This window comes from Micromys minutus (genome assembly GCF_963924665.1).
Source record: "Micromys minutus genome assembly, chromosome: 12".
NCBI classification, from domain to species: Eukaryota; Metazoa; Chordata; class Mammalia; order Rodentia; family Muridae; genus Micromys; species Micromys minutus.
In genome coordinates, this window is record NC_137981.1 from 27,699,280 (window position 1) to 27,715,182 (window position 15,903).

Sequence of the window (15,903 nt, forward strand, 5' to 3'; positions counted from 1 at the left end):
TCTCCTTAGTGTTCTGACAGTTTCGCGAGATTTCTTGCCGCGCCTGCGCAAAACATCTTTAGGGCTCTACTTGGAGGCATTCAGTAACTCTCCCTGCCCTTAACCTGGGTCCTTTTCGTGTTTATCAGTAAGTCAGTTAAATATTTTAAAGATGCACTAGAGAAATATGCCAAGATGAGCCTCTCACACGAAATGTTCTCACAAGGTAGATTTTATTTAACTGTAACGCTTATATGCAAGAATACATGACAGAAAACACAAATGGCCATATATCATGTCTAGGCAAATCCTGCTTTTCAAAACGTTTTGAATTGACCCATACTAACTGTACATATCAGTGAGGTACAGTGTTAACTTCCAATGCGTGTAAATAATCTAGGGGACTAGATGAGGGTAATTGATATAGTTATTATTTCTGTACTGATAATATAGAAAATCCTCTCAACTATGTTATTTTTTAAATAGTTAATCTGGATGTGATATCACCGGACTGCAATGCTAGCCTTGGGAGAAGGAAGAAGGAAGATGGATGTTCAAGGCCAGCCTCCACTACTGAGAGTTTGAGAGAAAAGAGAGACAGAGATAGATGGTTATTATCAGTATAGTCCTAGGCTGCTACAGAATATTAGCTACCATGTCTCAGACCCAACTCCACCCTGGTTAATAGGACAGTTAAATTCTCAAGACAGAAAAGAAAATGGCGCTGGAGAGAAGACTGAGCTGAGCATTAATGCTACTTAGTGTTTCCTTATGAGGGGGCTTGAGAGATGGCTCTGCATTTAAAAGCACTTACTGTTCTTGCAGAGGACCCACTTTTGGTTCCCAGCACCTACATGAAGGCTCACAACTATCTATAATTCCTGGTCCCAGTGCTTTCTGACCTCCAATGGCACCAGGCATGTACACGGTTCAAATGTCAGGGGAAAAAATGTCATGCAAATTGTGATGGTTTGCATGTGCTTTGGCCCAGGGACTGGCACTAGTAGAAGGTGTAGCCTTGTTGGAGGAAGTGTGTCACTCTGGAGATGGGCTTGAAGACCTTCCTCCTAGCTGCCTGAAGATACTCAGTCATCATTTCCTGGCTTCCTTTGCATGAAGATGTAGAACTCTCAGCTCCTCCTGCACCATACCTGCCTGGATGCTGCCATGTTCCTGCCTTGATACTGGACTGAACCTGTAAGCCAGCCTCAATTAAATGATGTCATTTATAAGACTTACCTTGGTCATGGTGTCTGTCCACAGCAATAAAACCCTAACCAAGACAGAAGTTGGTACCAGGGTATTGCTGTGATAGGCCTGACCATGCTTTTGTTTGGAAGAATGTGGATTTTGGGAGTTTGAACCTGGAAAACTACGGAAGGCTTTAAATGGGGCTTAATGGACTATCCTAGTAAGAATATGGAAGACTTTGTTACTGAGAGTGATTTGAAATGTGCTGACTTGGATAAAGCAGTTTCAGTAGAGAATTTCAGCATGTAACCAACAGACTGCTTTTGTAGTATTTTGGTGAAGAACATGGCTGCTTTTTGACCTTGTCCGAAGAGTCTGCCTAAGTTTAAGATAAAGAGATTTAGATTAATTGCTTTGAAAAAGGAAGTCTCAAAACAGCCTGGTGTAAATTCTGCCTTGTGGTTACTAAAGTGCACCCTTATGAAGAGCATTTTAATGAAAAGGAGCAAGTTGAGAAAGCAAAGATACAAAATAAATGGTTCGAGTATTAAAGGGACACCAAGAAGTGAAATGGAGCTAAATCCTTTGTTAAAGAACTTTAAATTAAATTAAGGAAGTAAGGACCTTGGGACAAGACCCCACCCAGCTAAATTAGCTCCAGGCAACTTAGTACAAACCTTTAATCCGGGGAGTCAAAGACTGGAAGATCTCTAAATTCAAGGCCAGCCTAGAACAAAGGAAGTTAGGTGAAGAAAAGCTTAAATCCAGGTGTGGTGATACACACCTTTAATCCCAAGAGACTGGTTTACAGATCTCTAAATTCAAGGCCACACCTTCTAATAGTGCTAGTCAGTGGGCCAAGCATGTGCAAACCATCACACAAATAAAGAAAATAATCATTTTCCTTTGGGGCTTGTGGTGGTTTGCATAGGAATGGCTGTCTTTGGCTCATACATTTGAATGCTCACAGATGAGGAAATGGCTTTACTCAGAAGGCATGTGTTTTCATTGGGATTGGTGTAGCATTTTAGGAGGAAGTATGTCACTGGGGATTGGCTTTGAGGTTTCTGAAGCCCAAGGTAGGTTAGGTGACTTACTCTTTCTTCCTGCTGCCTGTAGATCTGGATGTAATACTCTGAGCTACTTCTGCCTGCATGCAACCATGCTCCCTGCCATCATGATAATGGAATAAACCTCAGACTGTAAAGAAGCCCCAGCTAATGCTTCCTTTGATAAGAGTTGCCGTGGTCTTAGTGTCTCTTCGAAGCAATAAAACAGTGACTAAGACAAGGCTGATGGACTTTAGAACTTAGGAAAAACATGCTACATTTAAAAAAAATATTGAGAAAATAAATGTCAAAAGTAATGCTACAGTTTCAAGTCAGTATATTTTAGGTGATCTGGATGCCACACATAACTGACCCTAGAGCTAGGGCCTACCACCCACAGAAGTCTGGCCTCTGAGTTCCTTGTCAGACTGCATGAGGTCTAGAGAGCCCCTTTTCCATGCATCTAACCTGTTCTAACCTTATGCAAACACATGCACAGAGGGATTCTGGGACAGGGTGAAGAGGGGGGTACCAGGGACAGAACAGTTTGGTTTCATTGTGAACACACATGCTTCTTCCCACTGTAAACCAGAAACAGAACTCAGGCAGAAGGGCCTGATGTTGCAGAAGTGGTGGAAATGGGTGTGGCCATTCACACATGCATGGAACCCATTGGAGCACAGGGAAGATGCTGTAACTGATACCTGATATTATTGGGTTGATTTATTCAGTTGTATAACATGCATTAAGTTAATACAAATATGATTGGCAAACTTATTTTATTTATTTATTTATTTATTGAGTTTTTCAAGACATCTTGCCCCTGCCTTCTGAGTATTAGGATTATAGGTCAGCTCCTTACGAGCTTATATTTGGTAAATTTAAATCACACAATGTTCAAAAGTTGCTCCACTACTGAACCCACAGGAAGCACATTTACATTTTCCAGCCCTTGACCGGACAGGTCTTCTGTGGGTTCGCCCGTTCCACCACACTGTAGGTGCAGTTCTCTGCGTTGAATTGTTCATAACACTTCGCTTTGTCATAGCTCGCAGGGATAGGAGTTCTGCCAATGAGACAAGACAAGACATGTTAGAAGGAGAGAAAACATGTATTCACCCAGAGCTGCTGCTCAGACCTGCTTTGTACAAGAAGCAGACAGCAAACATTTCTGTTGCCTGGAATGTAAGGGCATCACTTAGCTGGAAGCTGAAATTGTGCATAGGAGGCATTTATACCAGTCTGTGCCACGGAGTCAGAGAGGCCATTCCTAACATGGGTCACCCTGCAAGCACTGAAGGACCCTGGCAAGTTCTGACAGGTCAGGGGCAGGACCCGGTTACTCTAGGACAGGAGGGCTTATTTTCCCTCCCTACCCTCCCTGTCCAGGGACTGGTCATCAAAAACTGTGCTAGACTATGGAAAGGGAAGGTTGTCCCAGCCCTGAGTGGTATCTAGTTAGAAGAGGAGCTCAACCACCCAACAGGAGCAGAGAGCCATCCCAGGCCAGGGTCATAGACTCCAGAGAGAATCTACTTGAAAATCCCGGGAAAACCCACCTGCACATGTAGAGGCACACACAGTTTTAGGAGTCATTGCCCTCAAAGCTCATCTTTAGGCTTGGGATTTAAATGGCCCTACAGGAGCCAGACATGGTGGCATGCAGCTATAATCACAGCACTTGGAGGTAGAGGAAGAAAGGTTAGAAGTTCAAGACCAGCCTTAGCTACAGAGTGATTTTGAGGCCAGCCTGAGCTATGAGAACCCTTGTCTCAGAAAACAAAGCTAAGGGCTAAAGAAATGTGGGCAGTGGTTAAAATCAATTTCCATTCTGTTGAAGGATTGGCTCTCAGCTCCCATGGATGCCTGTAACTCCAGCTCCAGGGAGTTAACACCATCTGGTTTTACAGGTAATTATGTCTCTGTCCATATGCATCCATACAGACAACACATATAAATAAATAATAAATATTTTCCCCAAGACCAAAGAATAAATAAACCGCTCTGGCTAGAGTGTATAAAAGCAGCCATTCTGATGCCATCTGTAGCAATGCCTTCTTATTTAAAAAGACCCAGAATTTTATCCTAAAGGAAAAAAGCATCTACTTCCAAGAACATCACAATTTGCAGCCCTCAGTGACCATGTAGAGAGACAGTGGCAGGAAATTGTCTCACAGCTGACCAGGACACTGGACACTCAACCTAAGCCTGCATGGCCCAAACCCATGGGAACATTGTCCTGTGAGAGGAAGTCCCCAGTGATATCATACCTTTGGCTGTAATATTTTGGTTTGACTCTTTCTAAGGCTAACAGCAGGCTACTTGCAGTATATAACATTTTTGAAGACATTTGATGAGTTAGATGGTACTAATAAAGAAATATTAATTGGGTTAAAAAAATAGAACACTCAATTGTAATATAGCCAGTAATGGTGGTACACACCTCTAATCCTAATACTTGAGAGGAGGAAGCAGGAAGTTTGCAAGATCAAAGGCAGTCTGAGCATATAGTATATAGTGAGAACAGAGGCTGAGTTGCTGGGACAGCTCCCTCTTGCTGCTCTGAGGAGATGGCCTGCCCAGCTGGCTTCTCAGAACTATCTCTCCAGCACCCCTTCCTCCCACTCCCAGGGTTGGCATGTTGGGTTTATGTCTCTATTTAAAAAAAAAAAAAAAAAAAAAAAAAAAAACAAGCAGTTTTTCAGTCATCAGTACTGGGGAGGGAAACAGCCCACAAGCAATAAAAAAGCTAACAGCCTCCACAGTGGGGAAAAGCTTTTCATGTTAGAGATTGAGAACTCTAGTACTTGTTTAAGCACCCCTTCTTCTCCAGATAGAAGATACTGAAACATTGCAAAGATCTTATTGCACATCTTATTGGTAGAGCTATCAATGAGCCAAAATGCCTGTCAGCCTCACCTGCCGTGGATCAGACTTCTGTCATTACAAGGTATCTGGTTTGACTAGCAAAATCCCTCCAAATATTTTGGGCTAGGAGCACAGACACAGTTTGAGGCTAACAATAAAAGTTACATTTTCAATAGATCTCATAAGACAAATAAGCTGCAAGACATATTAGATAGATTCATCAAAAATGTTCTCTCTCTGGTTGGAGAAATGGCTCAGCAGTTAAGAGCACTGACTGCTCTTCCAGTCCTGAGTTCAAATCCCAGCAACCACATGGTGGCTCACAACCATCTGTAATGGGATCTGGTGCCCTCTTCTGGTGTGTCTGAATACAGCAATAGTGTAATAAAATAAATAAATCTTTTTTCAGAATGTCCTCTCTCCCTCTCTCTCTGAGTATGAGAACCCTGAAACAGATCTACATGTCAATCCAAAAAAAAATTTTTTTAACAAAGCAAACCATAGGCAGTTCTTAGCCTGTGGGTATCATGCTTCATAGACATCATAAACTCTGTACATTCATTCTCAAACGCCCACCAGAGGTTAGTGACGATGGTATCGGAAGGAGAGAAAAGCCGTGAGGGCAGACAAGAAAGATGGGCTCCGTATCCCACAGTGAGACATCACCACTAAGAGAAATTAGTCTGCCACACACTTGGAAGAGGAGCCTGTTTCAGCAAAGGAGACAGCCTAGGAAGAAGGGGTGAGGTACAGGATGCCTGGACAAGTGACTATGCAAACGTTCTGAAGCCAGCAGTGTTGAGGATTCAGAAAAGTGAGGGGGCCAACATCCTGTTAGGTTTTGTTAAGAGAAAGAAGTGTCGAGAGAGAGAATCTTTTGTGCAATGTATGGGAGCATCACTTGTCAATAAAAGGCTCATGGCCTATTAACTGAGGCAGGAAACGGTGGTGGCTGTTCTGATAGGGAGAGAGGGTTTCTGGGATCGAGTCAGGCAGGAGAGGAGATTTGCCTTAAATGCTGAGGAAGCAGGTAGCATGGAACTAAAGGAGAGGTAACAAGCCACATGGCAGAACTTGGACTAGTTTAATGGGCTAATTAAGTTATGAGCTATCAGGAACAAGCCCAAGCTTATGACCTAAGCATTTATTCATAAGTAATTTAAGTCTCAGAGTTGTTATTTTGGGGAACTTGGGCAAAGGTGGAAAAGCCTGTAATTACAGAGGAGAGCGCATAATTGACTCACTGATAAAGAAGTTACTGCTGAAGCAGAGACTGGGTGTTAAAGCCATGGGCCACCTTGTTCTGCCTTGCCGAGAAGCTAAGAGCAAATTATGACATACAGGCACTGTTTCCTAAGCTATTGTCACAACAACCTCAGCTGTACCTTCTTCCTGCTGTGGAACTTGTGGTAAGCACTCAGCTTTCTCCAAGGACACACACATCCTGGAGAAGCACTGTGCAGAGGCAGAGGGCATCACCAGCTGGCCAGAAAAGGCCTCTTAAGAAATGTCTCTAGAAACCTGCCAAAGAGATTTGTGTCGAAGCAGAACCATTTACAAAATGGCTCCTCCTTCTGGTCTTTTGCTCCAAAATTATTGCAAAGCGCCTTCCAAGGCACATGAAGGTTCACAACAGCAGTGCTATTCACTAGCAACAAAAAGTAAGAAGCAGTGATCGCCATTTGAAAGAGTAAAGAAACCATGACCCTACGGTCTTGCAGAGTATCATTCCATGTGAAAGGAATGAAGTAATAACACACTGAAACTTGGCTCGACCTTGAAAAACTTCCTGAAAGCAATTAGCCAAACAGCAGTGCCTTGTGATTACAGGGCCTATCCAGAATAGGCAGATCCACAGACCGAATGCAGAGCGGAGGCTGCTGGGACAAGGTGGGGGGATGGACATGGATGCTTAATGGACACGTAGTTTCAACTGGGCTCTTTGAAAGTGTTGGAAAGGGCTGGAGAGATGGCTCAGTGGTTAAGAGCACTGACTGTTCTTTCTAAGGTCCCAAGTTCAAATACCAGCACCCACATGGTGGCTTGCAACCATCTGTAATGAGATCTGAAGCTCTCTTCTGGTGTGTCTGAAGACAGCTACAGTGTACTCATATGTAATAAATAAAAAAGAAAAAGAAGTTACTGGAAAGAGTAGTGATGTCTGTACTATATTAGAAATCCACAATGTGTCCTTGAAGAGTTCATTTGAAAATTGTTTAAATGAAAAGTTTGGTGTAATATATTTTGTACTACCAGAAAGGAAAAAACAAAAAACTTTTAAGTGGGCTGGCAAGATGACTCAGTGTGTAAAGATCCTTGATGGCAAACCTAGTGAGCTGATTTCAGGTGTGGCCTGATCTATACACACATGCCATACCACATGCATGTATGCCTGCACACACACACACACACATACAAACTACGTCAGTTAATGTCATCAGTGTCTAAGGTTTAAAAGTGAAGCAGCGGTTGAATTAGACACCCATTATTTTCACAAGTGTCTATTAGGAAATAGACTTCTCTCACAGGTTGCTCCAACAAAGGGTTTGTTACTGAGCGCTTATTTTATCTTTTATGTTTATGTTTATTTGTGTGTGTATATGCCACATGGATGCTGGTAGAGGCCAGGAGACTATGGAGGATCCTATGGAACTGGAACCACAAGTGGGTGTGAGCACCTGGGCCTGGAAAGGGTGACAAAGGCCAGATGTCTCCCAGACCCTGACCCTTGGTCCTTCTGGCTAGGCCTCCAGCCCCTGGATAACTGCAGTTCTGGTCAGCATCCATAGAGGGTACAAAGGGCCCAGAAATTTCCCACACAGAAAGCTTAGTCCAAATCTGCATTTTCTATAGAAAATGGAGTTTACAAGAACAGTCCACACGAAGATTGGACAGGAGGTTAGGCAAGTCCAGGAACTACTGTGGAACAGAATTGACAAATAGGTACATTTTCCCAGGGTAGAGCAGTGCCAGATGGGTCAGATGTTTCAGAAGGAAAAGAGAAAAGGGCATTTGAGCCTTTACCAAGTGCTAGCCACTGTCAGACTCACTGTATAGGCCAAACAAAGAGAAGACCTGAAATAGCTATCTATTGGGTTGATGAATTCATGCTCAGAATCTCACTTAGTTCTCACAGCAAGCTGGAGCTGAGAACAAGAGACTTAAACCTGACTCTGGCACACACAGCTTACTATAAGAGGGACTGAGAGTCGGACTCAGGGTACTCTGACTCCAGCAGCCAGTTTCTCCCACTTGACCACCAGGATCCTTTTCTACCCCAGATCCATTGGTAACCACAGAATAGGTTGTGCCAAAATTCTGTGATGAAAATGCTGACAATATGGGGACACTTAGTCACTATAGGGACATTTGAGGGAGGAATCGTTCACCAGTCCTTAACCTGTGGGGCTTCAACCACCCTCCAGGGTTACAATGACACTTGCTATAAAGACAAGATTAGATAGCTGAAACCACACACACACACACACACACACACACACACACACACACACACACACACAAAGAAAAAAAGAAATCAAGATTCAGCTGTGACACCTGGTGACCAGCCAATTCGATCAATGCCTGGGAGCCTGCTGGAGCAGTCTGTCAGCCTCCTTCTCAGTTGGGTGTTTCTCTTGATTGACTCTACCTTTACCTCGAGGCATACTTAGTGCATGCAGGCAGAATTTCCAAGACATGTAACTTTAACAGAATTCAAGCACTCTGCTAAAGTTCTCTATCTGTCCAGGGCACTTGGTAAAGTTCAGATTCTGAGGCAAGTTTGGAGAATGCTGCTTTACACTGTGCCTCTGATGAGTTGGTATAAACCCAGAGTGAGACCCTGAGGTTTCATCCCAGCACCGCTAAGACAAAAAGAGAAACATTTCTGTTCATGCAAGACTCAGCTGGCCAAAGAAGACCAACAAACACAGTCAGAGCTTGGGAGGCTGGGAGTGGAGAGGCTGGTGTGGCCTCAGCTACAGGTGCTTTGTCCCCCCTTTATTAAAAGACTAGGCCGTTATCATCCACATCAATCCAACAGAAACCATCCGCACAACCACAGGCCTGCCCTGGCCTTCCTTGTCTTCCACAGTGAAGCAGCTGCGTTAGCGCACAAGCACCCAGAAGGCAGTTCACACACCACACATCTCTTCCCTCCACCTCATTCAGACCACAACTGTTGTTACAGGCGGGTAAGGTCAAAGCTACAGTGACCACCAGACCAGCCTCAAGTGTAGATCACTGGATAAACTTACTAGTCTTTAGGAACCTGTGTGGAATGGAGACTTAAGAATTAAGATGATAGGGCTGGAGAGATGGCTCAGTGGTTACGAGCACTGGGGGCTCTTCCACAAGTCCTGAGTTCAGTTCCCAGAAACCACATGATGGCTCACAAACATCTCTAATGGGATCAGATGACCTCTTCTGGTGTGTCTGAAGACAACAACAGTGTACTCATAACTTAAAAGAATAAATAACTGGAAAAAAAGAATATGATAGCCAAGCTTTTAAAAAGTTGAGAACAGAAAAGCAATTGAGCTAGAAGGGAACGGCTGGCTGCCCAGGAAGAGTGGTCTTCAGATACCATATAATCCACTGTGCTTGCGCTGGGTTTATGACAGTCACATTCCTAAAAGACAACAGCTGAGTGTTCATGTCCAAGCACTCACCAAAGCGTCTGAGGAGTACATGATGGATGGATATGAAGGATTAGGTTCTTGGTTTGAGTTTTGTTGAGGTTTGGATTTGTTCACTTGACTTTTTTTTTTTTTTTTTTTGATGGCAGTCTCACTATGTCGCCATATCTGACTTAAAATTCCCAAGCTCAAACCTGGGTGGGGTGGTGAGCAACTTTAATCCCAGCACTTGGGAGGCAGAGGCAAGCAGATCTCCGAGTTGAAGGCCAGCCTGGTCTACACAGCATGTTCCAAGTCAGCTAGAGCTACACGCTGAGAGCTTTTATCACAACAAAACATCACGTTCCTGAACTCAAGTGGCACTCCTCTCAACCTCCCAGGTAGTGAACAGGACAGGCACCGGCTCCAGATGAAAAGCCGCTGGAGATGGCTAGGCTACACAACACGCCAGTTGGCTGAATGTAGTTGAGATATATGCCAAAAGTGGTAAATTCTATATTATGTACATTTTACCATGAGAAACTGCACTAAAAACTTGCCCTACTCCTCTCCAAGGTCCAAAGTAGATCATACTTCAGACCCTGGTGCTGCTGATGGCTCAGTGCAGGCACAGTCACTATAGTAACTGCATCCTCTGTGGGGGATGTTGGTAATGGACAGGGTTAGGCATGTGGGGACAGAGGGTATATGGGAAACCTCTTGACCTATGCTTAATTAGCCTGTGAATCTAAAATTGTTCTTTGTGTTGGAGATACAACTCAGTGATAAGAGTGCTTGCTTAGCAAGTGTGAATTCCTAGGTTCGGTCCTCAGAGTGCATTTTCCCCCAAGCAGTCCGACATGTACCCAGGTGATCTCATGTGAATCTTCTCCCCATTCTCACTGGTCAATAAAGGCTAGAGCCTGTGATTGGACAGTGGAGGGGAATGGCAGGACTGGAGGTTTGAGAGTGGGGTCGGGTAGATGGGGAGAGGAGGACGAGAGAGTAAGGAGAGAGGAAGAGAAGGAGGAAGACACAGTGAACCAGAACCACATGGCCAGAAGAAATCACAAGTAGCAAGGGGTCTTATAGCTAGGAAATAAATTAATATAGTGTTAGATCTGCCCAGTCTAGGCATATAGCTTATAATTATAATAACTGGACTGTATGGTTTTTATAAGGGCTTATTGGGGTTGGAAATTCCAGTAACATCTTGGCACTCAACTGTGTGCACTTGCACGCAACACGAATGAACACATACACACACCACAAAGTGTGAAATGGCTAACACTGCTCTAAAAACAAGCAAACAACAATAAAAAGGGGACACTGTGCAGGCTCAGTAGGTAAAGACACTCTCTATGCAAACCTGGCAGCCTGAGTTCAATTGCTGGAGCAAAGGTGACAGGTGAGACGTCACTGCTGGCATTGCCCTCTGACCTCCATACACACCATAATATGCACACCCTTCCTTTACCCCTCCCCCACTGAAATTTAAAAATATGTCGGGCTGTAATTCAATTGGTAGAGTACTCGATAGCATGAGTTCAGTCACCAGCACAGCTTAAAACAAGGCATGGAGATCAATGCCTGAAATCCCAATGTTTGGGAGATCAGGGGTGTACGATTCCTTCAATTACAAAATAATTTGAGGACAGCCAGGGATACTCAAGACCTCTTCTCAAAACAAACAACCAACAGCAGAACCATTGGCACAGCGGAACTCCCGTAATCCCAGTGCAAGGTCACTCTGTGCCCTGGTCTAAATGATTCCGTATTGTGCAGCACAGTGGTCTTGAGGCCATGTCTTGCTGAGGAAGAATTCATTTCATAAGCCTTGTTTCATTTACTTTGTGATCAGAGGAAGAGGCAGGATGACTTTGCACTTGTCGTGTGTGTAAGCAACACCATACACCCAGCAACACCCACAAGATGCACTCTGCTCAACAAATTGTGGAAGGAGAGCTGACTCCAGAAAGTCACCTTGTGACTCCAGATGCACACTCCCTCTATAGCCCACACATGTATGCACACACTAATAATATTTGTTAAGGGTGGGGAGAGCTGAAAGAGAACTCCTGACAGTCCCGGGGAGGGAAGGGGGCTTCAGCTTGTCTCAGTCCCTGCTACTAAAACAGTCGACTCAACATGGGTCCATCTAGACCAGTTCTTTGTTTAGCCTATATGGCTTCTGTAGGCTAACTCAACTGGGCGGCTCAACTTGACCCTGAAGTTCCACTCTAGCTGCACCTGAACAGGTTCTCTTTGCATCTCTATCATATTTCTGCCTGCCTGCCTTCAACTCTCTGTCAACACTTCCCGCTCCACTATGTTGGCAGCTATTTATGGTCGTTTTGTAATCTCCGTACATAGATTTCCTATGCGATGTATAAAGAAAACGTGTTCTGAGAGTTAATGGTAGTAATTAAAGTTGGGATTTTAAAAAAATCTGTTTGCTAGTAACTAGCTATCTGCTTGGTAAATCATAGCCCCTAAAGCAAACACACACACACACACACACACACACACACACACACACACAAGCGTAAACAAATGTAATTTATGTTAAAAAAATAAATCAGCGTAGCTTGTGAATTTGCTGTTATGCAATAATTCATATGGATAAGACACAAACATGTCTGTGTGCTTTTCATGCAGTGCACTCACATATCACAGACTGAGGTAGCAAGATCACTTGAGCCCTGGAGTTTGATGGCAGAGCCACCTAAGGAGACTTTGTCTCAAAACCAAACAGAAAACAAAGCCAAAGCCCGCAGCAGTGGCTCCCTGGACCGGCCAAAGCAGCGGTTGAGACTTACTTGCTGCAGCAGGTGATTGACTTTTCTCCACAGAAGCACCAGTTGCAGTCCTTCACCCAGTACGAGTTGACGGGATGAATGCCACCAGCATCTATGCAGTCTAAAACAATGCAAATCCCAGAGTCACACAACAGGAACAAAGCTAGTCTGTCAGAGCTGCTGGCATGTGACTATAGGCAATTGTAAAGGTGTCAGAAACAACCAGTGCTTTTGTATTAAAGAGTCTTGTAGTCCTAGCCTAGGACAATATTTGTTTGTTTATGTAAAGACAAGGCATTGCTGGCCTTGGCTGTCCAGGAGCTCACTGTGTAGACCAGTTTGGCCTCAAACTCAGACTCAACTGCCTCTGCTGGGATTAAATGCCTGAGCTTCCACACCCATCGTTCTGATAATGTTTCTTAAGCAAACTTAAATCCTTCTAGATTTTATTTTAGAACAAACATTGGAGAATAAATAAGACCTTCCCTTTTAACCCCTAGTAGCACAATTAGGAGTTACTGGCAACATGGGCCCAGCTTGTTTTTGTTGCAGTAAATATTAAAAAATAATAAATGGTTTATCTCTTTACCAGCCCTGAGGTCTCACTCCTCAGGCCCGACCCTGATACGGAGCCACGTGCAGCTCTGGCACCGCATCAGAGCCACCACAGCCCAACTTGTTCGAGCAACAACTCCCTTCCCTGGTAGTTTACTACCGCCTGTTCTCTGCCTCTGTCCAGGGCTGTTTCCCTACCCCAAAATTCCACATAAATACAACTCTACAGCCCGATAGCTTTTTATACAAGTTTATATATTCAACTCTCAATCCACAAACCCTCTACAGAACAAGATTATATCAAATCGACAAAGATACAAACGGCCCTTCTATATGAGATATTATACCTATAAAATCCTTAATGTTCTAGCTATTTAACGCCAACTAATATCACCTGGGTCTAGCTGGTCCTTAGGAACCTCCACCTTGCTATGACCTCCACCCTCCATCCTTTGACCTCTCTTCTCTCCACCACCCCACCCAGTCACTGGTTTTCCTTTATTTTACTAATTAAATTGGGAAGGTCCAGATGAAGTCACTTCTTGAGTAGGAGACTACTCGGCCCTTCTTGGGGAAGTGGAATTAACATTAAAATACAAACAGCTTCAGGACAATCTACATGTTTTCTCTGGATATCCTGAATAAACCCCTCACTTCTCTACTGGTATAGTTTTGTGTCAGTGGCTTTTCAATGCTAGGCAAACGTGAAGAATTGTAGGTACTGAAAAATCACCCACGGACTGGAGCGCAGCTCAGTGGCAGAACATGTATTTAGAATGCACAAAGTCCTGGGTTCAATCTCCAGCACCCAAATAAATGAGCAAACCTTGTGTGCCTGATCCCCACCAAAGAATCATAAGATCCAAACCTCTGGGTGGAGCCCATACTGCCTTGTTTACTTGTTTCTGTTTTGGTTTGTTTTGCTTTTTTGTGAGGAGGAAGGCATGCAGCATGTATTCCAGATGGGTATTAAACTCTCTATATGATTTTTTAAAATATTTGTTTTTATTTTATTTATATGAATGTTTCTTCTGTGTTTATGTAAGGTTGTATTATATCTACAGAGACCAGAAGGCCAGATGTCCCGGAGCTGGGATTATTAACAGTCATGTGTATGCTGGGAATTGAACTTGGGTCCTCTATAGGAGTATTCGGTGCTCTTTACCACTGAGCTATCTCTTCAGGCCCTGCATGGACACACAGGAATGCTCTGCATTTAAACAAGATCATGTACATTGAATTTTGAATGCAGCTTCTTAACCTTCGCTGCATGTGGAAGTCAGAGAGTATCTACTAGTCAACTCTAGCCCCCAGAGCTTCTTGTTCAGCTGTTCTTCAGCAGGGCTGATAGTGCTGCTTCAGGGCTCTCCGGGCAATCTCATCGAGCTAAAATTGAGGACTCTCCTACTAGTTCTATATCAGTCCGAATCCTTCTTCCAATGTATATTCCAATACATCTGCCCTATATACTAGGTCATATCTACAGATTGTGTCTACCAGGCTGGAATGGCGTTAGAAACACTGGAAAACCAGGACTTACCATTAGACTTTTGGTTTGGAAGGTTCTCACGGTTTTCAAAAGTGCATCCTGCATTGGATGCTGTCACCAAGGTGGCAAGGAATAGGAGGCTACCCAGCCAAGCTTTCTGCAATGCAGGGAAAAGGTAGGAATGAAGAGTAAGCAGCGATTCTTGAAGGTCATTCTTGACCAAGTGTCCTACAAGATCCCTGCTGAACTCTGGCATGGAGAGCAACTGCCCGGCACCACAGCCGAGCAACCACAGACCAAGGCATAAATTAGTCACATAAACTTGGGAAGGTTTGTAAGGAGGCAAAATTAAAAATAAAGATTTGGGCTGGAGAGATGACTCAGTGTTTAAGAGCACTGACTGCTCTTCCAGAGGTCCTGAGTTCAAATCCCAGCAACCACATGGTGGCTCACAACCATCTGTAATGAGATCTGATGCTCTCTTCTGGTGTGTCTGAAGACAGCTATCATATACTTATATATAATAAATAAATCTTTAAAAAATAAAATAAAAGATTTACATGAAGCCTGGTGATGGTAACCCACACCTTTAGAACTAGTACTGGGGAGGCAGAGGCTGGCAAATCTCTGAATTTGAGACCAATCTGTCTGCAGAGCGAGTTCCAGGACAGCCAGAGCTACACAGAGAACCCTGTCTCAAAAAAAAAAAAAAAAGATACCAATAACATTAACATGAACCCAGAGGCAAGCAAAATAGAGCAGGAGGCCTGCTGGAGCTGAGTTTGCGGAGATATGACTGGGAACAGGTTATTGTCAGAGTGAACCCAAGACCATGTGACCAGGAACTGCAGGTGTAGGCACTGGGACACGGAAGGACCATGACTGGTCACCCCTCTGCTCTGAAGAGGGTCTGGAATCCACAGCCCCAAAATAGCAATTTGCCCATGTCGTCGTTTTGAGAGGAGCTAAATAAATACACACAGTTCAGTGTGGTAATCTTGGAATCCTTTTAAAACAGAGGAGGAGGTAAAGACTGATATCACACCAAATGGCTAGAGGTTAGAGAAATGGCTCAGTTGGTAGAGTGCTTGTCTAAAAGCACAAAACCATGGATTCAATCCTCAGGGACACATAAAGCCAGAACTGGTGTGGCTCTGTAAAACCCAAACAGGAGCCACATTGGTATACATTGTTATTACGTCTCTAAACCTTGTAAGAATAAGTTTCTCAAGTCTAAAGTATCCTGCAAACCATCTCAGTCTAAACTGGACTTGTGACCCTATGAGGTAAGCCTACCCTTTGCCTTGTTAAACTCCTGAACTGGTGACATATGGTTGCCTTTTTGCCTTACAAAAAAT

The 15,903-nt window shown here is 43.9% G+C and overlaps 1 protein-coding gene across 1 annotated transcript; it reads right to left on the reverse strand.

Moving 5' to 3' along the window:
- Nucleotides 1-3,155: 3,155 nt before the first annotated feature.
- On the reverse strand, nucleotides 3,156-14,801 carry MSMB (microseminoprotein beta; the record flags this gene model as incomplete). Its single annotated transcript, XM_080926736.1, has 3 exons — nucleotides 3,156-3,285; nucleotides 12,523-12,622; nucleotides 14,597-14,801. 3 exons carry the CDS (start codon nucleotides 14,799-14,801, stop codon nucleotides 3,156-3,158), a joined length of 435 nt encoding a protein of 144 aa, XP_080782862.1.
- Nucleotides 14,802-15,903: the final 1,102 nt, after the last annotated feature.